The 25,092-nt window shown below is 33.4% G+C and overlaps 1 protein-coding gene and 1 long non-coding RNA gene across 2 annotated transcripts; both read right to left on the minus strand.

The window, feature by feature from the left end:
• Positions 1-1,663: 1,663 nt before the first annotated feature.
• On the minus strand, positions 1,664-4,216 carry LOC140021499 (uncharacterized). The gene is made up of 3 exons (XR_011825322.1): positions 3,515-4,216; positions 3,117-3,301; positions 1,664-2,158 (listed from the first exon to the last, which is right to left on the minus strand). It is a non-coding gene; the product is annotated as an uncharacterized lncRNA (long non-coding RNA).
• Positions 4,217-5,446: 1,230 nt separating this feature from the next.
• LOC113694860 (putative late blight resistance protein homolog R1B-23) lies at positions 5,447-13,111 on the minus strand. Its single transcript, XM_027213761.2, has 2 exons — positions 11,218-13,111; positions 5,447-7,966 (listed from the first exon to the last, which is right to left on the minus strand). The coding sequence occupies exons 1-2, from the start codon at positions 13,067-13,069 to the stop codon at positions 5,595-5,597; spliced, it is 4,224 nt and encodes a 1,407-aa protein (XP_027069562.1). The 5' UTR covers positions 13,070-13,111; the 3' UTR covers positions 5,447-5,594.
• Between the last annotated feature and the right edge of the window lie 11,981 nt (positions 13,112-25,092).

Raw genomic sequence — 25,092 nt, forward strand, 5'->3', positions numbered from 1 at the left:
TACCACAATCAATGCTACTTTGACAGTCATCGGAAAAGAAATTAAATAGAAGGCTTGCAAGGGCATTTTTGAAAAAAGGGACACAAACCCTTTTCGGTCATTTTGGCTGAAGGGTTCTTTTCCCTAGGAGCCGCTGCAAGGAGCAGGAGGATATAGAGAAAAAATGGCGCAAAAGGAAAGAGGCTTGGAGCTTAGCATTTTTGTTGACTTCTCCCGTTGTCTTTTAGCTAGCTTTTTCTTACGTATGGAGGATTGCTTAGGAGCTTAGCTTTTGCCTTTGACTTTTCTTCTCCTGCTCCTTGCTTCTCCAGTGAATGTGATGAGCAAATTGGAAAAGCTCTTGACTTTAATTCCTTTCAGTTCTTAGTCGTTTTCTCTTCTTCGGATGTCAGACAAAAACGAAGACAATCAACTGCCCCCTGTAGCTTGTTTTTCCGATTGAGTAGAACAAATTGATTAGCCCAATTTTCTAAATGTTGGCTGCAGCTCTTGCTTCAATTTCTTGGGGATTTTGTACATCAAATATGAACTAGTCTTCTCACTCTAGTCAAGGAGCAACGGAGGCTCTGGTTCACCTAAAAATTGTGAGATCGATTTAATTTTATCTTTCTCTCTTATTTATTGGTATTCGCGTATTTCTTAATTGCTATGCTTATGGTTGTTAAATTAATTGATTGTCTTGGATCCGGATAATTAATTAATTTGGTAGCCTATTGTCAATTAGGGCATTAAATCCGTAATTGTTTAATTGACCTGAAATAGTGACAACTGGCATGATTGGGTTTGTGTCAGGGGGATATGCGGGCTAATCTGAAATAATCCTGGTAGTGCGTTATTTGGTTAGAATAGGGCTCCTCTAATACGTAAGGCAATTGGGAAATTAAATCTTACGGGCGTACCTAGGATTGTTTTCCAATTAGAGCGGTGATTAACGGGTGTACCTTAATCACCGATACAGTAAGGAGGGGTTGACTACCATCGCTTGTTTGGTAGTTATAATCTATTTATTGATAAATAATTGGAATTGCCTTTGCATCGATGATCAATTAGATGAACCATTGCTGAAGTTATTTCTTGGCTAGATCTTTAATTAATATTACCTTGATTTTAGTGAATTGCCATTTGACTTTTAGTTGCCTACTTTATTTTATTTTTAATTGTTTTCTTGTGTTAATTGATTTAGGCTTTTAATTATTGTTACTCTAAATTCAGTGAATTGTTGTTTAATTTCTAGTTAATTATTTATTTTTATTTTCTTATTTGAATTTAATTGATTGTCGTCGTTCCTATAAAATCACCCCCTGTGTTACTTTGGATTTCTTAAGAGACAAGTATACCCAGTCCCTGAGAATACGACCCTACTTGCCCTGTCTACAAATTCATAATTATTTGTGAAAAAACCATCCCATTCGGGTATATCGGATCAAGCAAACTCTTCGGGAACATGGTGAATCAAGTAACCCATTGCACACCTAGAGTCCCTGCTCCAGTATTTGGAATTGGATTTTGGTCATTTTAACTGACAATTAGGTTTATTTTTATTATTACACAGGTTTCGACACCCTGTCAGATGACTAAAAAGTGCCAGCAAACATAGTGCGCTATTTAACACATGACTTCGTAGTTTTACATTTACAGTCAATCAAATGAACTGCACAAATACTTGGGATGCAAGTATAACTATTTGGCATAAAGTAATCAACATTTTTGCAATCCATTTATCAAATGGTACATTCATTTGCTACAAACCTCTAGTAAAATTGAGAGAGACATGCCTGAGATTCACAGCTTTGGCTAGGATGTATATAGTTCTGCTACCACTCTAAACAACATTTCCTAGCACACACAAAACATACCATCACCAGTTTGTTCACATGACACAACACAGATGACTACAATCGGATTGTTTTACATTTACATTCAATCAAATGAGCCGCACAAATACTTGGGATGCAAGTATAATCATTTGGCATAAAGTAATCAACATTTTCGCAATCCATTTATCAAATGGTACATTCATTTGCTACAAATGTCAACATATTTCTGAATCTCAATCTGAACATGAAGAAAAATCCCCAATTTCTTCGGATGTTTAGATCCTCATTTCCCCAGTTGATCCGTTCTTCCTTAATGTCTTGAACTAAACAACCTACAAGCTCTGGACATCGATGCACCTCAATCAATTGAAGAGTTAGACATTCCCCTAAACAAGAAGGGAGCTCTTGCAAATTCATGCAACCTTCCAAAATTAATTTCTCAGGACAAGGAAAATGATCTCCTGAGCCATACTCTGAATCTTATAACATCTACAACTTTGTCTGATTAATACTATACTGTTTACAAATAATTACTTTGCTCTATGTGAAAACCATAGGGCAAAACAACAAAAACATCCACTCAAATCATGTTAAGTTTCATTTGGATTACAATTTGTCTTTAAATTATTGGTGAATATTCTTATGGAACTAAAACATCAAGCATTTTTCTTTTGCCAAATTTGTATTAATTTTTTAATTTACAATTTAGATTAAAGTTACGTTTATATAAAATGATTAAACATAAAAAAAAGACTTATTACTATTACATATTGCAAGACAAGTTATATGAAAATTTTCTTATATGTTAAATTCGCTTCCTCCTACCCTTTTATCACATCCTGACTCCGCCATTGAAACTAAAAGTAGCATTAAATTCGCTTCCTTCTACCCCTATAAAGTGTTACTAACACCCCCCTAAAAAAAAAGTCCTATGATAGGCTGTACTTTAAAGTGATATGCATTTATTGTGGGTTGAACAAGTTCTATAATCTTATTTGGAGTATTTTCATTGATTAATAACCAGCTATTAAATGCTAGTTTATGCTTTCAAGTTTCAAGAAGTTTTTCCAATTCAGAGATAGAGAACAATAATTTATATCCAACCGTAGAAGATTAGGAAAAGTTAAAAAAGTCTGCTCAGTTTTATAAGTTGTTTGGATAGCAACTGATATAACATCTTGTAGTAATTAACCAACATCTGATTACTTTGTTCGGTCAATGGTTGAAAAGATGAAGGCTTAACTCCAAATTCAGCTCATACAAACCATGGCCATACTTGAGGAAATCATGCTTGCATACCTGTTAACTGTCGCTTATCCATTGTTGAACCAGTGAAAGCTATGCAGTCCATGTTACTTTGTTCTGTTTGCCATTGTCCCTCCTCTTCTTGTTTTCTCAGATTTATCTCTACCTTTATAGGAAGTGTTTTCATTTCTTCTTTGCCTCTCAATAACCGAGTATGATCAAAAACTACAGAAAAGACACTAAAAAGAAACAACAGGTCACAGCTTTCTATTACCAGTAACTACCAAAAACAATAGTAATAAAAACGATGAAATTAATAATAATTTTTTATCCTTTTTATTTGTCAGAACATTTGTAATTCTTCTTTAAACTGATAATGCTCCAATGGCACATCCTATAGTTTGCAAAAATCGAAACATGCAAACTATTTAATCAAGATAAGAGAATAATACCTTCTCATTCAAGTTTTTCTAGATTTTGAGGTTGTGAAAAGAAGTCTTTTGCATTACGCCACCTCTGCCTCCAAGGCTGCATCCAAAACAGTGTCAGATCCCATCACCATATCTGATATCACTGCCAACAATAAGTGCTTTGTGGCATAATTAGTCATAGCAGATTCATTAATAACCTAAAACTATCAGGTTCGTATACCACAAGGCTTAAATCACGAGCACTTTCAACGGCCCAACATTTACTTTCAACATGTAAAAGAAACAAAATATAATATTCCAAGCTTTAGTAATCAAGTAGATTGTGGCCTATCGTTGTGGAAGAAACCAAAAAAGACCAGTGATGCATATCCCATAGCCTGCAACATGGGAGAGTCCATTATTGTTTATTCTATCTGGTTTTGTTCTTCTATCTCCCAGTCCTTACTAAAGAAAATAACACTTTCTTGTAAGGATAATCTCCCATCTGTACTAACTAGCAAGGCCAGTTGAGTCCACCTGTGGTGTGCCCACTTCTCCCTCCAAACCTCATGACTCCATGCCTAATCTTCATCAGGATGAGACTTGATTTCCAATATCAAGTGAAGCAGTATATTCTAAAATGACATGCTCAAAAGAAAACAAGCAAATTTCATAAAATGCAATACCTATCCAGGATCCTCAGCTTCTACTATATCATTCAGGCAACAAACACCTGATACAAACTAGTAAATCTTAACTTCACCAAGGCAATGAAAGTTTATTTTAATGCCACCAACAAATAAGGTAAGATACAAATCTAAGTTACCTTCTTGACCATCCTCAAACATAAAGTTATTTAACTTGCCATTCCATATAATATGTCAGTACTGGAAATTACTCTCTAAATCACACAAAAAGCAAAAGAAAGACTGAAAAGTCTAAATGATAAATAGAAGCACATTTAGAAAATAAAGAGCAAGAAGAAAGACAGAACCCGGTAAAAACCAAAACAAGAAAACGGCTGACACCTTATCGATTTGGCAACAATCTTGCACTTTCAGCTGATACTGGTAGGATGGTAAGACCAAATTCGTCTGTTGGCTCATTCAGAACTTCATTATTCACAGAAGCAGGCTTCAATGACTTAGATTCAGCCAACTTTGCATAAGCAGTAGCTTGGCTATGCATGTCAGATGAGGCTGAGGTTCGTGAATTATAATAATAGGAAATACATAGTTTGAACCCTACTGATAAAACTTGGTGCTAAAAAAGACATTAAATGGTTGTAAATAAGGCAAAAAAAAAAAGATATATCGTGGCTAGATATGCTACGTGTGGTATTGATTAGATGCAAAAGAAAGATAGTCCTCAATAATCGAAATAAAATTATTGAAACTCTAAAAAGCACTTAATGGTAATCCCCTAGAAGAAACTCCGAAATTTACTTAAAAAATGTAATTATTCTAGAAGAAACTTTAAAAGGAAATTTTGTGTAATGATGAGAGTTCCAGGACTAGAGGACAGTTCTAAACTTTGACAGACATTCCTGATCATGTTACTCTAGCTTAGGCCACAAGCTGTCAAATTTTGCTCCCACTCTCGACAACCTTTCCTGGCACACCCTCAAAACACCATCACCCCAGCAGTTAATTTGCAGAACAGTTAGGGTACAAGCTAAATGCATAGCAGAGCACAACACATACCATCACACCTGTAACATCTGTAACCATGGGGGTTTGACTAGTGATTAGAAAAATGTTTAACACTTGACTAAAGTTAAAGATTAAAGATTAAAATCTGTCACATGACACAACACACTTGACTAAATGAATAAGCACAAATACAAGATTGTATCAGATTTTATATTCCCATTTTCCAAATGAAACATGTATTTAGATATAACTCACTAGGTAAGTATACATTCCATCATATAAGTTCCATAGATAATTGAGATGCAAGTGTAACATCTAGAAGTAAATTATAAGTATATCCATCCTCAATATTTGAATAATCAATTTAATCAAATGGTACATTGTGTTATTAATACATAGCTACTTATTTATGCATTACAATGACAAATATGAAATCAATGTAAATAGAACCATACAGAAGATACTAACGCTTATGGCAGATGATCGTTAACCTGACCATCCGTCTGAATCTCCGACCATGAAGAAGACTCATCATTTTCTTCTGGTAACCATCCGTCTGAATCTACATCTGACCATGAAAAAGACTCCTCAATTTCTTCTGAGATAAGGATTTTCAGATCCACGTTTCCATAATCCTTCTGTTGTTCCTCAATGTCTTCAAATGATTTCCTATCCAAGTATGAACATCGATGCACCTCAATCAATTTAAGAGGTGATTCCCCTAAACGAGAAGGTAGCTTTTGTAATTTCTTACAATCATCCAAAACTAATTTTTCAAGACTGGGAAAACAATGCCCCAAGCCTTTCCACCTAACTATCTTCAAGGATTTCAATTTCAAGAACTTGAGTTTAGGGAAGAATTCCTCCTCTTCCATGTTTTCCATTTCTTCACTATCTTCCATGTCTTCCATGTCTTGACTGTCCTGTTTCTCTTCCCCATCAGCTTGTCGATTTAATGTCAGAACCTGAAGATTGGTTAGCTTTCCAATTGTGGAAATTATACACCAGGAAAATTCCTCCAAGGTCAACTTTTTTAGACTGGAGGGGAGATGGAGTTCAACACAATGCATAGTCACTTTACCTAGATTCAGCTTCAGTGATTCCAGATGACTCAGAAAGTTCATCACCATGACCCTATTGCTGTCTATAGTATATTCTGTTGATTCCACGAGACAGCATTTTAGTTGACGGATATTTGGAAACTTCCTAATCATCTTTTCCATATGTTGCCCCAGATAAAGCTTCATAGTTGAAAAAGTGTCTAAATTGTTTAAGATGGAGGAGCTTTCAAGGTTATCATTGGCCAATCTAATATCAATCAAAGCACCATACACATGCAAATGCCTCAATTTCTTCATCTTTAGAAGAGTATCTTGCAACAAAGAAAGACCAACATCATCCTTTGTTCTCACAAGAAAAGTTTCCAAATTTGAAAGATTTTCTAGTGAGAATGGAATCCCATTCTTCAGCCAACCTAGAACTGCCAAGTACCTCAGCTGAACAAGCGACCATAATTCCCTCGGGAAATCAGAACCTAGACTAATATTTTCCAAGTCTAGCACTTTAAGAAGTTTCAAAAGAAAAATGAAACCAAAATTGCACCAGAGTTGGCGGACCCCAAAATCTCGAGATGAATATAATAGAGAGCGTATCTGGGGACAAATTATCCTAGATTTGATGAAATGCTTTGGTTGAGCTTGAATAGATAATCGACGTGGGTTGTACGGCTCATCAAATGTAAGATCCTCATCATACCCTCGTACCAATTGTAGAAAATTTTCTTTTTTGGCTTTTTTCACACAAAAGACATGCAACAAATCATGAATGCGGCAGGTCTTGACCTCACCTGTGTATCTTCGTTGCCCCACCATAACTAAGCTTCTGTTGATTAGAGCCCTTATATAGCCTTCTGCTATTTTATCTGGGCACTCCGACTCACTTTTCTGCACAAATCCTTCAGCGATCCATAGCCATGTCAACCTTCGGACACAAATATCTGAATCTTCTCGAAAGGCTCCAAAGTAAAGAATGCATTGCTTCAAATGGTCAGGCAGATGCTCGTAACTCAGCTCTAGTATGCTGCTGCATTGTTCTGTGGCACCAACCATGGCAGTTAAACTTACCATTTTTGCGACTTCTTCCCAACCAGTTTGATCGAGAGTTGCAAGGATACCAGATATGATGGCAATTGATAGAGGCATTCCATTACAAGTTTTTGCTATTTTCCACCCAAGAAGATTTTGTTCTTCGGAATAGCCTCCTTCTCTAATAGCTGCCAGCTTCTTCTGTAGTAATTCACAGCTTTCTGTTTCATCAAGTGTCCTAAGATGATAAGGTGTGCCAATAATATCAGTAAGTCGACTTGTTAAGAGTATTCGGCTTCCATTGTTTTTCTCTGGGAATGAAGATTTTAAAGCATTCCACGCTTCGATGTCCCAAACATCATCCAAAACTATGAGAAACCTCTGTCCCAACAAGCGTTGCCAGAGTTCAAGAGCCAATTGATATTCATCCTTCTCAGAAAATTGAGTTTTCTGATCAATGCAAGCCAAAATCTGAAGCAACAAATCTCTCTTGCAATATGTTTGGGAGATACAACACCATGCCTGAATGTGGAAGTGAGATGTAACTCTAGGGCCACGGTAAACTCTTTGTGCCAAAAAAGTCTTGCCTAGTCCAGCCACGCCCACAATGGAAATGATGTCCAGCTGCTTTGGACCTTTTATAAGTCTATCAATCATTGCTTGCTCCACATCCTGCAAGACCACCTCAGCTTTATCGACTGTTGGGATACTACCCGATGATGACACCTGGTAGGATGCTCCACTAGTTGCGCTTCTCACTGCTTCCAAAAAAATTAAAAAGAGAATGAAATATCACTAATACAAAATGGACTGCTAACATATTGGATAGACCGATAGAGTTTTATTTAAAATAGGGTTAATCACATTTAATCCCCTTAAAGTATACTCCATTTCTCAGTTTACCTTCTAACATTTAATTTTGGTCACTTAACCCCCTATAGGACAAAATTGCCCTTGCATTATTTTGACTTTTTATTTACTTTGTTTTCCTTTCTTTTATTTCTTTTTCTCTTTCTTCTTTATTTAATTCTTCTTCTTTTCCACAAAAATCGTCACCTTAATGATTGAAATTAAAAAAGAGGATTTGCAGAGATCTATTTTCTCCTTAAATGATTAAAAAAATATTCAAATCACTTTCCTAAAATATAATTTTTTTAGCCTTTCAATTCTTTTAATTTTGGGTTTTCCTCTCTCCTTTCTAGTTTCTCATTTTATTCTCAAGAAAATATTATAAAATGAAATTATTTTCCTTTCTTTTATTTCTTTTTCTCTTTCTTCTCTCTTTCATCCTTCCCAATAGAAAATTCCATTTCAATGAAAATTTTTGATTTGAGTTTGTAATTGCATATTTTTGGGTAAAGGTTTAAAAGGCATCAAAAACTATTTTTTGATTTTTTGTATGATGCCACATGTCACAAATTTCAATTGATGATTATTAATTAGGTCACAATTTCATCTTAAGATATTTTCTTGGGAATAAAATGAGAAACTAGAAAAGAAAGAGGAAAACCCAAAATTAAAAGAATTGAAAGGCTTAAAAAATTGTATTTTAGGAAAGTAATTTGAATATTTTTTTAATATTTAAGGAGAAGATAGATCTCTACAATTTCTTTTTTTTTAATTTCAATAGATCTCTGCAATACCTGTTTTTTGATTTCAATCATTAATATGAAGATTTTTGTGGGAAAGAGGAAGAATTAAATAAAGAAGAAAGAGAAAAAGAAATAAAAGAAAGGAAAACCAGGTAAATGAAAAGTCAAAATAATGCAAGGGCAATTTTGTCCTATAGGGGGTTAAGTGAGTAAAATTAAAGGTTAAGGGGTAAACTGAGAAATGGGGTATACCTTAAGGGGATTAAATGTGATTAACCCTTTAAAATATTATTATTTGAAATAAATAGTGAGATTAAATATGGGTTAATTACACTTTGTCCTTTTGAACTTGGGCCCTTGTAACACTTTGCTCCCTAAATTTCAAATATATACACTCCATTCCTTATGGTCAACTTTTTGATAGGTTAAAATGAAATTATATTTTTTATAACCAAAATATTCTTGGCTAATTCTTAAACACAAATAGTAATTGTAACATAATAAATACCCATTTCTTTAATAATTTCTAAATGCATTTAAACACAATTATACTATGCATTTCGATCTTTTAACACTAAAATGAATTAAATAATTCATAAAAAAGAAGTCTAAGCAACTTGATGTGTTTAACTCAATGCCGATAGCACTACTTATTTTAAATAATATGAAATTAATTAGTGCATTTGGAATGAAAATAATTTGCTTTTTTTTTATTATAGCACTTTTTAATGGATTTTATATGAGATAAAAACATGATTAAAAATAAAAATATAGTGAAAGCATATTTATTTAATTTTTAGTTTTTTTAAATGTAGAATGCAAACAATACAAAGCAAGGTGTGAATGTAGTATAAAATTACTAAATAGCATCTTATTGACTCGTAAAAATCTTATGAAAGTTGCAAAGTAAATGAAAATTATCAAAACTAATCCATTTACAATTTAAAGGAAGAAAGATAAGCGATGGAAAACTTGTGCAGATGCTTTAGGAATTTTTTAAATTCTTTTTTTCCACAATATGATTTTTCAATTCTTTGGTATTATACCACCTTTTATTTTTTAATTATTTAAATCAAATGACTTTGTGTTTTTTCTAATAAAATGTTTCATATTCTGATTAAAAATATAGCATTATTCTTGAACTATTATGTAAGGGCATTAATGTCATTTTATTAAAATTTTAGGTCGAAAATTCATCATTAACATATGACCTAATCAATGAAGGGGGCAAGGTGTATATATTTAAAGTTTAGGGGGGCAAAGTGTTATAAATGGTCAAGTTCAAGGGGACAAACTGTAATTAATTCTAGAAGGATAGTTGAGAATATAAAAAGGATTAATTACATTTTATCCCTTAAAGAATACCCCATTTCTCAGTTTACCCCCTAACCTTTAATTTTGCTCGCTTAACCCCTTTTAGGACAAAATTACCTTTGCATTATTTTGACTTTTCATTTACCTTATTTTCCTTTCTTTTATTTTTTTCTCTTTCTTCTTTATTTAATTCTTCCTCTTTCCCACAAAAATCTTCACCTTAATGATTGAAATTAAAAAAGAGGAATTGCAGAGATCTATCTTCTGCTTAAATGATTAAAAAAATATTCAAATCACTTTCCTAAAATACAATTTTTTTAGCCTTTCAATTCTTTTAATTTTGGATTTTCCTCTTTCCTTTCTAGTTTCTCATTTTATTCCCAAGAAAATATCTTAAGATGAAATTATGACCTGATTAATAATCATCAATTGAAATTTGTGACACGTGGCATCATACAAAAAATCAAAATTAGTTTTTAATGCCTTTTAAACTTTCACCCAGAAATATGCAATTACAAACTGAAAACAAAAATTTTCGTTGAAATGGAATTTCTATTGGGAAGAATGAAAGAGAGAAAGAAATAAAAGAAAGGAAAACAATTTCATCTTAAGATATTTTCTTGGGAATAAAATGAGAAACTAGAAAGGAAAGAGGAAAATCCAAAATTAAAAGAATTGAAAGGCTAAAAAAATTGTATTTTAGGAAAATGATTTGAATATTTTTTTTAATCATTTAAGCAGAAGATAGATCTATGCAATTCCTCTTTTTTAATTTCGATCATTAAGGTGAAGATTTTTTTGGGAAAGAGGAAGAATTAAATATAGAAAAAAGAGAAAAAAATAAAAGAAAGGAAAACAAGATAAATGAAAAGTCAAAATAATGTAAGGGCAATTTTGTCTTAAAGGGGGTTAAGTGAGCAAAATTAAAGGTTAAGGGGTAAACTAAGAAATGGAGTATTCTTTAAGGGGATAAAATGTGATTAACTCATATAAAAAAGTATATTGAGAAATGTGTTTATGATGCAGGTGAAATATTATTTGAAATCAATGTCTTATCTAAACACTCTCAATTGTGATCCATTCAATTATTGTTGAGATGTTACCTTGTGATGTCAGATGCCTCGGAATCTTGGTAGCTTCCTGAGCTAGACTTTTGACGAGCTTAAATTCTCGTGCAATGTCATCAAATAACTGCAGAGAATAGAATGAGATATCTCCAACTAATAAGGATTCGATAACAAACTCTGCCTTGTATGCAACCTCTATAACATGACTCCGAAGGGCATGGGGATCTTCCTGATGGTTGTGTTGCTCCCCATTTTCTTCCAATAATGATCTTAAAGATACAAGATCATCTTCCATCGTCTGAAGTTGGTGCTTTTCATTCTTGATGTGCTGCTCCAAATTCTTCTCCAAGAATGACGTTAAGAATGGGACATCAGCTTGCATCTTTTGATGTCGGAGCTTATCAAGCCGGATCTGCTTCTCCAGATCAATGATCCAGGATGGCATGTCATAATACGTAAATGTTTCCAAAGGTCGGTCAACTTTAATGCATTGGATCTTGTTCAAGTATGAATTTAAGAAGTCAACTCGATCATTTGCAAAAGAAAATAATGGATCGACTTCACAGCTTTCCAGTTCCTTCAACTTTTCTAGAAGAAGATCGATCAACTCTAATGCATTTGTTGTAGGAAATTTGGACCTTGATGCTACAGGATACTTTTTCTCAATTTCGGCATTAACAAGCTTGATCTTCTCCAGTAAACAAAAGAGCTTAAGATCTATTTCCATGGCTGAAGCTTCTCGGATATTGTCCTGATATAGTGAGAAAATTACAATCCCAGCATCATTGACCACAGCCACAATGCGATCCTTGATTCCTCCAGGAAGCCCATCATAATCCTCTTGCTGCTTCATCAAAATGCCTCTCAAGAACTGCAGTCCCTCGCAGAGTATCCGAATTTGATGCTTTAGAGATGAAGTAAACCAAGCAGGACACTTTACGAGAAACTCCCAAAGATTACCTAGGAGAGAACCTACAAAATTCCCCACTATACACATATTCGCCTCGGTGGACATCCTAAGTGATGAAGACTTAGATTCCAAGATGCTGATATAAGCCAAACGGACTTGCTCAACAACAGGCTTGATCTGATCTTTTACTTCATCAATCTTGAAGCTGATTTCAACAAAAACTTCATTATCATCTCTGAAAAACCAGCAACTGTGACAAAGATGGGCTGCAGACAGAGCCACAACTCCACTGTGCTCCATAAGTTTCCGCTCCTGCTTGCCTTGCGACCTGGCAAAGAGAATGAAATTTTTGAGGAATACTAGCTTCTCTTGCAAGGGCTCCAACAGTTTTTCAAGTTCCGAATCGTAGGCTTCACCCCAATTGAGAATATCGACAAAATTCTCTAGCAAGGAGTGGAAGAATTCCATGAACTCATCTGTCAAAGAAGAACTGGATGCCAATAAGCGATCCAACATACTGGGATACATTTTCCTGTCCCAATTATACCTCCTGAAACCGTCTGTCTCAAAATCTCTTGTATTCCGTCGGATTCTATCCTCATCAACGGATTTCAGTAAAGAATCGGAATCACAGACATAGGATGTCCTGATTTGTTGCTTAGAACTCTTTAGAATATCTCCAAAAGTTGAAGCTGATCCAGCCAAGTCACTGGGGGACAATCCATCATCCTTGAATCGAAGAAGAAGAGAGTAAAACTGCTGCCCATTTTTATGAACAGAATCTTCCAAGTCACCCCCGGAATATCCCAATTTCCACTGACACAGAAGGAATGTTTTCACTAGCCCAAGCTCCACCTTCAGCTCATTCAAAGCACGATCATACTTGCAGAGATCACCCTGGGGAACCAACAGCCGCAGTTTATCTAAGATGGAATCAATGCAAGTCATCAACTCCATCTGCCTTGTTGTTTTAGACATCCCTATTCTCAGATTTCTCTCTCTACCCTTTCAGTGAGTGATTGTTTGTTTCTACCCCTCAATGAAATGGTAGCTTTCAAAACACCAGTACTAATACATTATTCATTAATTGAGTAAAAAAACAATTTATAAAAAATATTTAAATCAACCTTATATGATCAAAGTGTAAATGAACTTTTCAAAGTTTGAAATATTACTATCAAACAACACAATTTATCTAATTGTTTATTTTTAAACAAGCACCCCGAAAAGCTTAAAAAATTTATAATTTTGCAAAGAAAGTAACATCGAACCTACCTTTTTTTTTTTAATCCGGTGTCCCAAAGGTATAGAATAGTATAGCGCTTATCTTATTTTTCTGATATTATTGTCAAGTAAGTGTTGACTTTCCTCGGATGCTATCATCCTCGATTAGGATTTATTAGCGGAGTAGAGACACTAATTAAGTAATTATTCCCCGACAACTTCACTCTAATTAATGATAGAGGACCGACTTTTTCTAAAATAATGTTGAGTGGAGGTGTAACCATTTGCTAATCAAAAGCCAGAAATTATATGTTGAAGGAATAAGAAACTGTTGATGATGATTTGTTGAATAAGCACAATTCCATAATTCTTTTGGTTTCTTTTTTTTTTTTTAAATTTTGGGCGTTATCATTTATTAAATAGCTGTTGGAAAATTTGCAAATCAAGATAACTTTCAGATTTTTATATATAAAAGATTTTCGGACTCGAGCCTTTCTTTTTTTTCTTTTTTTTTCTTGTTCTAACTTTTATTGAATTTTTTGCAAATTCAGTGAAGTTGAAGGCTGCATTTTGAGATTGGCCTAAAACTTAAAGTCGAAGCGATGGATTAAATAATTAAACATTGACATAGTAATCATCTTAATCTGCAATTATGAAAAGAAAAAAACACAAGAGTCACTATCATTAGCACAACCCATTGAGGGCGATGTTGGTTGAAACCTGGAGGCTATAAGTTGAGATTTATTTAATTCATTAGGTAAGATGCTCTTAATTACTTAATCCTGCTGTTAACGTGTGAATCATAGTCTTGCATTTACACTAAAAGTCATTGAAATCTATCAAGTGAAATGTTTTTTCCTCCTTTTTATTCAGACTTGACTAATACAAGGATAAATGTACAATAAACAACCTCAACTTGAATATAAAAATTGTTGTCCTCGTACTACCTAACCCATCTCTCTCTCAGCCTCTTGTATAGTTTTGTGATTTTCTCATTTTACTCATTTACATTTCAAAATATTCCCCTAAAAATCTCCTTAAGGAAGTAATTAGACTATAAAATTTTTGAAATGTGATACTGCGAGATAAGCATCTTTCACCCTAGTTTGGATTCAAATATTTTAGGGATAATTTAAGAAACCTCCCTTGAGGTTCTTGACAATTTCACTGAATTCTCTCGAATTTGAAAAATTACACATACCACCCTTATCATTTAAAATGACAATTTTATCCTTAAATATTTTAATGAGATTCCATTCCCTTATTTGGTATGCTTATACTTAGAATGAGTTTTAAAATTATTTTTTTCATTCTTTTTCCTTCTTATTCCTTTTTAAAATTTTTCACGAATAAAACTGTAGAACTACCACTATTGTTTCTAGTTTTTATTGTAACCAAATGTCAAACTAGTGATTTTTTTGACGAGTTAATTTTATATGTAATCCAAAGTTTTTGCTGATCTTTGCTTTTTTATTTTTTGGTACTAAAATTAATAATAAATAAAAAAGAAATGACCCAAAACCACTACCAAATTATGATAATCTCATTACCCGAAAAATTCATAAACTCAGAATGAATTATTTCAACATTTTCTTTTCTATCTTATATATCTAAATCCATAATAAACTACCATCAAAAGTATCCTATCATATGATAAAATTATTATTATAACTGTTTATTAAATAGTAGGTATGGACATAAAAAATTTGAAACCTTTTCCTTATAATTATACTAGATAATCTTATAATTGTATCGAAAAATATATTAAAACTCATTACACAAGGGAAATTTTGGGTATTCATTTAAAAAATTGACCAAGTCAATATTATTTTAAGATTTTGTTACTAAAACTATCAAATCAAGGGAGGTAAGTGTAATTTTTCAAATTTCAGGGGAGTTCAGTGAAATTATTAGAAACCTTAGGGGAGGTTTCTGAAATTGTCCCAATATTTTATTTACGTTTTGCTGAGCTAGATCAAATGTGAACGAATCATGATATGTTTAAGCTTAAAAAAAAAAAAATTCAGCTTAAAGAATAGATATGGTTAACTTTTCTTCATGACACAGAGCAATTTAAGCTTCGTTAGCAATTTCTTTTCCTTAGCGCTTAGTCTTCTATCAAGATTGGCTTGTACATTAAACATTTTTAGACAAATGAATCAAGATTCATAAGTAAACCTCAATAACTAAGAAGTGGACTGGATCCCGTGTCATTTTTTATTTTGTAACATAGTTTTTTTAAAAAAAATTATTTTGTAACGTAGTTGGAGTATTCTTTTTACAAAACGACAGTCGTTTATGATTTCACCGATAGAAGAAACATTGAAAGGTCCGAACCAGGGGGAAGCTCCGAATTGAGAAAGACCATGCCGGAGATTCACACGGTTTGGCCAGCACACCCTCCGGACACCATCGTTCCAACAGTCCATCTTCGAGGTGGTTATCATTAGGGTGTTCATTGGTCGGCAATTGAGATTTCGATAAAAAAGAAAAAATCGATTTTTTCTTCTAAGACCAACTTTCAATTATCATCCAAACTTTAGTTAATTTAGCTAAGTGGACAAAACTCCTAAATGATCCGATGTCAATATGACATGACAACTCCTACTATCTTTCCTCAAACATTTCAAAGCTGAAAAATGTTATAGCATGATGGACCCAAAGAAGAATACGAAGGAACTAACGAAAAGAAAAGAGAAAAAATCCAGAAGTTTCAGGAGCATGATTTTCTTGACTTTTAGATGAATATTAGGAAACAAGGCTCCCATAAATTGGAAATTAAGAAGCAAGAAGAAGATGAATATTAGAAAACAAGGCTCCTATAAGTTGGGAAAAAGCAACAGAAGTAGAAAAAAAGTGGTTGGAGAAATAGCATGTCAGTAGAGGGATTGACAACAACAACTTAAAGGGTTATAAATATTATTTTGAGTAAATTATGATCACGATCTTTACTGCATGTCCTTTTTATCATTTGTAGTTGAATTTTCCTATTTAATCGATACCTTAAGCGTAATATCTTCATTATTTTCTTGCAATGATGGATTGCAAAATGCAAGTGTTGTATGCAACTACAAATAATTCACCGAACAAACATGGCAGCGATTAAAATGTCTTATCTTAATAGATTTCCTACCTATTCCAAAAGTCTAATAATTTTTGTATTGCACTATTCCTTGGAATCTGCTCAAGAAGCCAAAAAAGATTAAATACAAGTTCAAATTGATTAGTGAAAGTAAACTTTTATCATGATATTAGATACTGACACCATAAGAAGACTAGAAGCAGTAACTCTTGGATAGATATAAAATTCATCTTTTGCCGTCAAAACTGAAAGTGCCATACTAATCTATTGTTAACATAAGAGAAGAATGTAACCCCTTAAAGTTTTTTAAAAAAAAAAAAAAAATCTTTTGGTCTTTGAGGTGGGCTGATGGCAATGTTTTATTATAGTACAGTTACAATTGAAGTACATGCTTCAAGTTTATTTTACTTTAAAGGTTTGACTTTCACACACACAGTTTAAAGTATATCAAAATCATTCTGTTTTGGGGCTTTTTAGGCACCCAATGATTTATTGCCACATAAAATTTTTTTAAAATATTTTATTGTAATAACAATGTACCTGCATTCACACAATTTTCACGTTTGCTTTTTTCTTTTTTTCTTTTTTTTCCTCTTTAGTAATTGGAAATTTTGCCAAATTGGTCCCTAACATTTTCACAAAAAACTTTTTTGTCCCCAACATTTAAAATTAACAAGAATCGTCTCTAACATATAAATTATGATCCATTTTGGTCATAATGCTCGTATTTGCTCATTTTTCCGACTAAAAATAGCATGCCTCTCTCACGTGGGCATATTTTTAAGTGCAAAATCGAAAAACACACTTCATTCCCGGTTGAAAGCAAAAGTACCCCTTTTCGCATTTCCCCCTAAAATTACAATCACAAAAAAGCCTAGTTTTCCCCCTGAATTTTGGGAGGAAGCATATGGAAAAGGCATTGTGTACCTAATGTTGAAAGGGGCCCCTTTTTCTTTTGCTTTCGTGCCAACGAGACACCAAGCACCACAAGACCAATTGCTAGAAAGCACATGAATCCAATTGCCATGATAACTCCGCCCTTCATGCCCCCACCATTTCTGGATATTGTGATTGCAGTAATATTTGAAGTAGGTGTAGTTGATCTTACAGTGGGTTTCTCAAGGGCAATTGCTGGTAAGATTGAGCTAGTTGGAGCATTAGCTTGGGCTGTATTATTCTCGAAGGTAGGGAGAAAAGTTGGAATAAGAGATATGGTGACGGGAGAAGGAGACACTACCGAAAGTGGAGGGAGATTTAACAAGGATGGAGCCTGGGAAGAAGTAGGTAGTGGTGGAGGAGTTAATGCAGGAGAGGGAGGGATAGTGAGCGGTCACTTTATAGCGGAAGGAGGTGGAGAAACTGAGGTAGGTGGTGATAGGACTGCAATTGGCAGAGAAGGAAAGGGTGAAAGAGCTGGAGAGAGAGGTGTTGTGTCAAAGGAAGGGGAAGGTGATGCTTGTGGGGGAGGAGGGGGTGATAAGTTTACAGATGAAGGGGGGGCAGCAGGGGGTGGCGGTGGTGACAGTTTTTTGTTAGGGGGAAAGGTGAAAAGGGGTACTTTGCTTTCAACCGAGAATGAAATATGTTTTCCGATTTTACCCTTAAAAATATACTCACGTGAGAGAGGTGTTCTATTTTTAGTTAGAGAAATGAGTAAATACGAGCATTAGATTAAAATGGATCATAATTTATATGTTAGAGACGATTCTGACTGATTTTAAATGTTGGAGACTAAAAAAGTTTTTGTGAAAATGTTAAGGACCAATTTGGCAAATTTTCCTTAGTAATTTACCCAATTTTACCATTTACTGTTTTTTCCTTCTCTTTATTTGTTCAAAAGCAATTTTTTTTCCTTATTGCATTTACATTTTTTATTCTTTTTTAAATATAATTTAGCCAACTTTTTCCTTTTCTTTGAACAAAAAACACTATTCTTATCATTTGTAAATTTGACGGCTACCCTAACTATCAATGATTAAGCAAAACAAGAAAAAGGTGTTTTGATGCATTTACACAATCTTTACATGAATTGAGTAATTACATCAGTGAGTTATTCCACTACATAAATAATCACAAATACCCAAGAAATCTTGAGTTTCTCTCTGGTTCTAAGATGGTAATGGTGTTTTTTGTTGAAAAAGAAAAGGAAAAAATTGGCTAAATTATATTTAAACAAAAGAATAAATAGAATTAAAAAAGGTAAACGCAATGAACAAAAAATTGCTTTTGAACAAATAAAGGGAGGGAAAAAGTTAAATGGTAAAAGTTGGCTAAATTAATTTGAACAGAAAAAAGAAGGAATATCAAACGTGAAGATTGTGTAAATGAAGGTATATTGTTATTAAGATGGAGTACTTGGGAAAATCTAGGTGACAATAAGTCATTAAGTGTCCGGTAAACCTCACATCAGGATGATCTTTGATATACTTTAAACTCTTCCACATAATGGAAGTTTGGTCCTTTTGATGTCTAGGTTACCCAACCTAACTTATTAATCCACTCTGAAACGTGGATTAGCCGAGATAAGGTAGTCATCCTCCAATGCAAAGCCACACCATCATTTCATCAAATATTAACTACGAATTTTGTAGTTCTTTTACGTTATTTTGCTCAAATATGTCTCTAACCTGGTTAAAATAAAGTAGTCATCTTCCATTACATGGCTATTACTAAATTTCTTTAGCACTAAGTACTTTCAGTTTTTTTTTTTCATTTTCTCATTACGTTAATTACTGTTAATTTCTTTATGTAGTTTCTCTAATGTAGTCATCTGCATTCCATGGCCATTGCAAATTTCTTTCTTACTAAGTACTTTCAATCTTTTCATTCTTTCAATAAAATAGTTATCACTACAACATAAATTTATCTGCCATTCTTTTTAAGTATCCCATAATTAAGAATCTTTCGTATAATAAATAATTTGAGTTTCATTATGCCTTCTTCAGGCTTCAAAGATTTTTATGAAGCACTTAATCGGTTCAGTTTAGTTTTCTTTTGCTTATAAACTATATGGGCATTTGGAGTTGGAAAGTTCTTAGCTTGGTTGAAATTGTGTTTTAATTTATACAAAGAATACATAAAACTTTAGTATTCCAACCAAATATATTCAAGAAAGAATAATTTCATCAAAATACCTTAAAAGCAAAGTCCAAAGTGATGACAAGCAAATAAAAACCATAGCAATTGTTATGCTCAAAAGCAGGACATCATTATTATTAGAACAAAAAAGAAAAGGGCGATTAGAACAAAAAAAAAAAAAAAGGGACATTGAACCACAACAGATAATTTCACAATTCCCTTTAGCTTATTTCAGAAAACAAGCAATAAAAAGTAGCATCAAGCAAATTTTTCTAAATTTCACAAAAACAGATTTTGTGAAAGCCAAAAACTAGAAAGAAAATAAGAATGACTAAGTTAATTTCAAGTTTTATTTTTAAACTTCATTTCTGATTGTTATATCGTATGTATTTCCAAATTTTGGCTGAAGTTTTGTTCTTTAGCCCTAATACCTTTTAGTCCGCGTTCATCCCAAATTTTATTGGTGTTGTTTATTAGTTTTTACCTTTTACATTTAGCAATAATTTTTTAATTGACATTTTATTTATTAGTTTTTAACTAAAGTTATAAATAAAGCATGGATTTCGTCGATCAGATTCACAACCACTGAAAAATGAAAATGTTATTCTAATGATAGAGGAACATTCTCGAGTGGAGGAAGCATTTTCGAATCAAAAGAAAGAAATCATGCACAAAGCAGTTGAATTTTTTTTTTTCAAAAAAAAAAGTGTATTATTAAAACATTAAATTTTGAAGTCTTGCCAATTTGGTGGAGGGGCCAAAATAGAGTAGGAAATGCACACAGATGAGGATGACTTGTTCCAACTTTTTGGGTTTTTATCATATTAGCCCCCTTAAACTATACCCCAACTATCAGTTTAGTTCCTAACGTTAACTTTTAGTCACTTAAGCCCATCTATTAAGTCAAAGTAGATAATTGACCATTAACCCATTTAAAAATTGCCCTGCTAACTAACTAAAGTTTGGTGAAAACTTTATGACAAAAATACCCTCACCTTGTGCTTTAAGTATAAAATAAGGATTAGAAGGCTTTTCTCTCCTCTATGACAAAGTTTGGTGAAAATATGATAGGCAAAATGACCTGTTTCATCCCTCACATTTCACAAAAATATTCTTTTCGTCCCTCACTTTTAAAATGAAGCAAATTCGTCCCTGACATTTAAAAATTAAAGCTGTTACATCCCTGAACCTAATTTTCAATCTGAATCAAACCATCCAATAACCCAATAATAAATTTCGAAAATAGAATTGATAGATCATTCGGTCAACTTCATCGTATTCACATGACATTTATTAAACGAAAAAAATAAAAATTATAACATAAAAGGTCATTCTTTGTCTTGGAATAGTAGAGTTTTTTTTTTTGATAAATTTTTTCATGCACCGTTAGTATATCCGCTTGCAAATCTAGATGTGTATCATAAATATAAAATTTGGTGTTTAAAGTTAAATTAAAATGATATGGCGGTACATAAAACCGTCAGTGTATACAATGATAACGTAGAAAAGATTAATCTTTCTTTTTATATTATAATTTTTTCTTTTTTCTTTTTAGATTCATTAAATTTTACATGAATATCAAGTTGAGTTAACCAAATGATCTACCAATTACGCCTCCAAAATTTGTAATCAGGTTGATTGGTGGTTTGATTTAGATTGAAATTTAGGTTCAGGGATGTAATAATTTTAGTTTTTAAATGTCAAGGACGAAATTGCTTCATTTTAAAAGTGAGGGACGAAAAGAATATTTTTGTGAAATGTGAAGGATGAAACCGATCATTTTCCCAATATGATAATATTTAAAAATTGCCCTGCTAACTAACTAAAGTTTGGTGAAAAATTTTATGACAAAAATACCCTCACCTTGTGCTTTAAGTATAAAATAAGGATTAGAAGGCTTTTCTCTCCTCTATTTTCTTAAATTGTTCACAAAATTTTTTATTTTACGCAATACCATGTCAAGACATTGCAAATATGATGATATCGAGGTGTGGAATTTCATAACCTGTTTGCACGTCATCGAGCAAAGACAATCTTAGAAGGAAAATTTTATAGTTTTTCCATTATAAGGTCTATTTTTTTTCAAGTGATATGTTAGTAAAAAAATTTTCCCTAGTGGTCCTTTTCTTTTCATAATTCTCCAATTATAAGAACATGCGAGTTTTTCCACATTGAAGCAATTCTCACAGATTAAGGAATTGGAAACCAGACATTATTAATTGAAAAGGAGACCTAACGGAACTTTTTTCATGTACAAAACATATTTGTCAACACATATTAATTCAAAATATCAAGTTTAGCAACCTGGTGCATTTTCATGCTTTACAATAACAAATGTTTATCCACCGTCTACTTGCCACAAAAACACCATCATTACATCAAGTGTTTAATTGTCCTGAAACAAAAGATAAATAGTCATTCTACTACCTTAAAAGGCACCAACCAACCAGAAAAAAAAAAAGCAACATAATATCATTATCTAATAGGACAAAGCAAACAGTTCTCGGAGTATGTCCAACCACCAGAAAAGTCATTTTTCCACTTGGCTTGGAGAAGCATTTGAGGACCCTTGGTTGGATAGTAACTGAACTCCAAATCTGGTCTGTATTTTGCAAACCTAAAAGGCAGATTTTTAGGTTTGAGAATTAGTTATTAGTGCAAATTACCTGATAGTAACAAAAAATAAACTCTATGAAAATTATCTACACTAACTTGATTTTTAGTATTGGATGTTACGTTGCTTCTTAAAGATCTAGATACACTTTCACTTGGTACTTTTTTTTTTTTTTTTTTTTTTTGTCAACACAGGGGTGTCGGGTCAAGACCCGAAGGCGGCCCGACTAATCCCCTGCGCCTGGAGTACAGCGCCACCCCAACCGCACCCAGGCGTTAGGTGAGGTTCGATCCCACGACCTTGCGAGTGGTTTTCCAGCCGCAGACCGGGTGATCTAACCCCGGGGGGCTTCACTTGGTACTTCACTAGTACTATTAACAGTGGTTTTCACAGCATGTTGCTTTCTCGTAGCAGCCCCAAATTTCCATGTCCTGCCACATCCACTCGCATTTGCAAACTGAGTTGGTGTCATACATGGGGGAACCTGTAAACAACGACAAATGTTACTGATATCATAATGAATAAGGTTTGGAGCATAGATGTGATAAAAGTGAGATTTTCACCATTTGTGAATGATGAATAAAAGTGGATCCAGTTGACATTCCTACACCATTCCAAAATTTTGCATACATGTGCCTGACACAGTACCTGTGCTCAACTCCAGAAAATTTGCTTTCTATTGTGTCAATCAAACCCTATACAAAAGTGAACAAATAATAAATATTAGATTCTGTACAAATACATAATCACATATATTAGAAAATAAATTAGTCTAACCTTCTATCTATCAGATATGAAAATCCAGCCCCTTTCATTCGGCTTCCCAATATGGTCCGTAAGTATTTCAAGAAACCAGCCCTTACTATCTTTGCATTCAGACTCTACCAGTGCCATGGCCAATGGGTACATCTGGCTGTTGGCATCTCTACCAACTGCAGCCATCAACTGCCCTCCTAGTGTGCATTTCAAATGACAAGCGTCCAATCCTATTACAGGCCTACATGCTGAAATAAAGCCCTCTTTTTGTGCAGAAAACATTACAAACATCCTTTTGAAGATGGGGTTTTGATATATAGGAAATCTTTCAGTCACTACAATAGCAACTGAGCTCGGATTCTTTAGCATTAAAGTAGCACAGTAGTCCCTCAATCTCCAGTATTGTTGTTTATGTTCACCTTGAATCATTGTTTTCGCTTTACTCTTGGCCCTATAAAGTTGTTGGTCGCCTACATTAACATTGTATTTCTTCTTCACTGCTTTCTTAAGTACCTCAATTTTCAAAGATGGATCATCAGCAATATCCCTAACAAACATTTGAGCTAACCATCTTGCAGTAGCACTCTTGTTCTTATAAGACCTTGGACACTTATGAGGAACCCCTTTTAATGTTTTTATTTGGAATGTACTGGTATCCCCACATTTACTAGCATGCATTCTCCGGCCACAATCCTTGCTACATTTAGCTGTTACCCTATCACTATCATTCTTAATAGGCTTCAATTCAAACCCATTCACTATAGAGTGTTGTATTAGTGCAAGCCTGAAGTCTTGCACAGTAGTGAAAATATGCCCAACCTCAAGTTCAACTTTCTCCAAGTCCTTCTCAATATTAAACTCAGGAAACTCAGCAGGTTGTTCATCATCAGATGAGTTTAATGCAACGTGCAATATTTCATCATCACTAACATTGTCCCTTTCCACAATTTTTTCTTTCTCTCTGTATGCAAGATAAGCCTTGTACTCATCTTCAATTAACTTCTCATACTCTGTATAATCTGAAAAATCATGATGATGATCTAGGCCCTCTAAATTTTCTCTCTCATCTATTGGGTCACAATTATCACTCAACTTATCACCATCTAGGAAAAAATCAAAGTCAGAATCATCACTTGATTCAACTTGAGAAGCATGATATGTTTCATCAGATGTGTCACATATATCACCCTCATGTTGAATAGGTTGATTAACATTTTGAGCTCCGTTACCATTTTCCAAAGTAGACATGATTGTATAGCTAGAAAAGGCAACAAATAGACTATATTATACACATATATAATCAATAAGAGAAGTATTAAAATCATAAAAGAAGTCCCTTAACTAACAATTCAAATCACATATGGAATTAAAAAAAAAACAACTTCAGCAGGTAACGTCATTTTTTTAATAGAAAATTAAGATATTAGTTAGACAAAGTTCAATCACATAGTAAGTGCCAAAAGTTGTGGTTCAATGACCAAAAAAGGGCAAAAAAATTAATCATCTCTTGTAATAATATATTTTTTTCAATGTCAAATTCGTTTGCTTTTATCTGTTTCCAAGAAGTTGATACTATTAGTGGAGTAGTATTTCTTTTTCAAACATAATCTGAACTAAATATGTCTTCAATTTCAACAACGTTCTACTTTTACCAAAGCCCAACTAAATCCAATCAAGTCAACGAGCATTCTGATGTCAATGGTGTTAGGAACATGGTACTATAACTAGAAGTGAAACATACGGGCCACAATGCACTAGCAACAACCACAAACTACAATATTGTCTAGTAAGAAATCATTTGTCAGATTCATTTAATATTCATTAGTTGTTTTAAAATAGGGATAATTTCAAAAACCTCCCCTGAGGTTTCTGACACTTTCACTGGCACCCCCTAAGGTTCTCAAAATTTCACCGACCTCCCTTGCATTTGAGTTTTTGGTAACAATGCAGTCCAAATCTGATTACAATATTATTTTCATGTGTGAGAAGGAATTTTTATTCCATGGCTGCCCCTTTGCTCCTTGTATTAGTAGAAGATTGAAAGAAGAATAAATTATTAGAATGATTACTAAAGTTGAGAGGGTGTAAGTACAATACAAAAATTGTAAGCACTAGATGTGCCAGGGAAAATGCCGGTTTTCATAAATCTTAAGTCAACTAGTAGGTTATCTATTTAACATAACTTAAGTAACTAATTAAACTAATTAAATTACCTGCGAGTATTACTTTCACATAATTAATTTATGT

Source organism: Coffea arabica, chromosome 1e (assembly GCF_036785885.1).
Source record: "Coffea arabica cultivar ET-39 chromosome 1e, Coffea Arabica ET-39 HiFi, whole genome shotgun sequence".
In the NCBI taxonomy this organism is placed as follows: domain Eukaryota; kingdom Viridiplantae; phylum Streptophyta; class Magnoliopsida; order Gentianales; family Rubiaceae; genus Coffea; species Coffea arabica.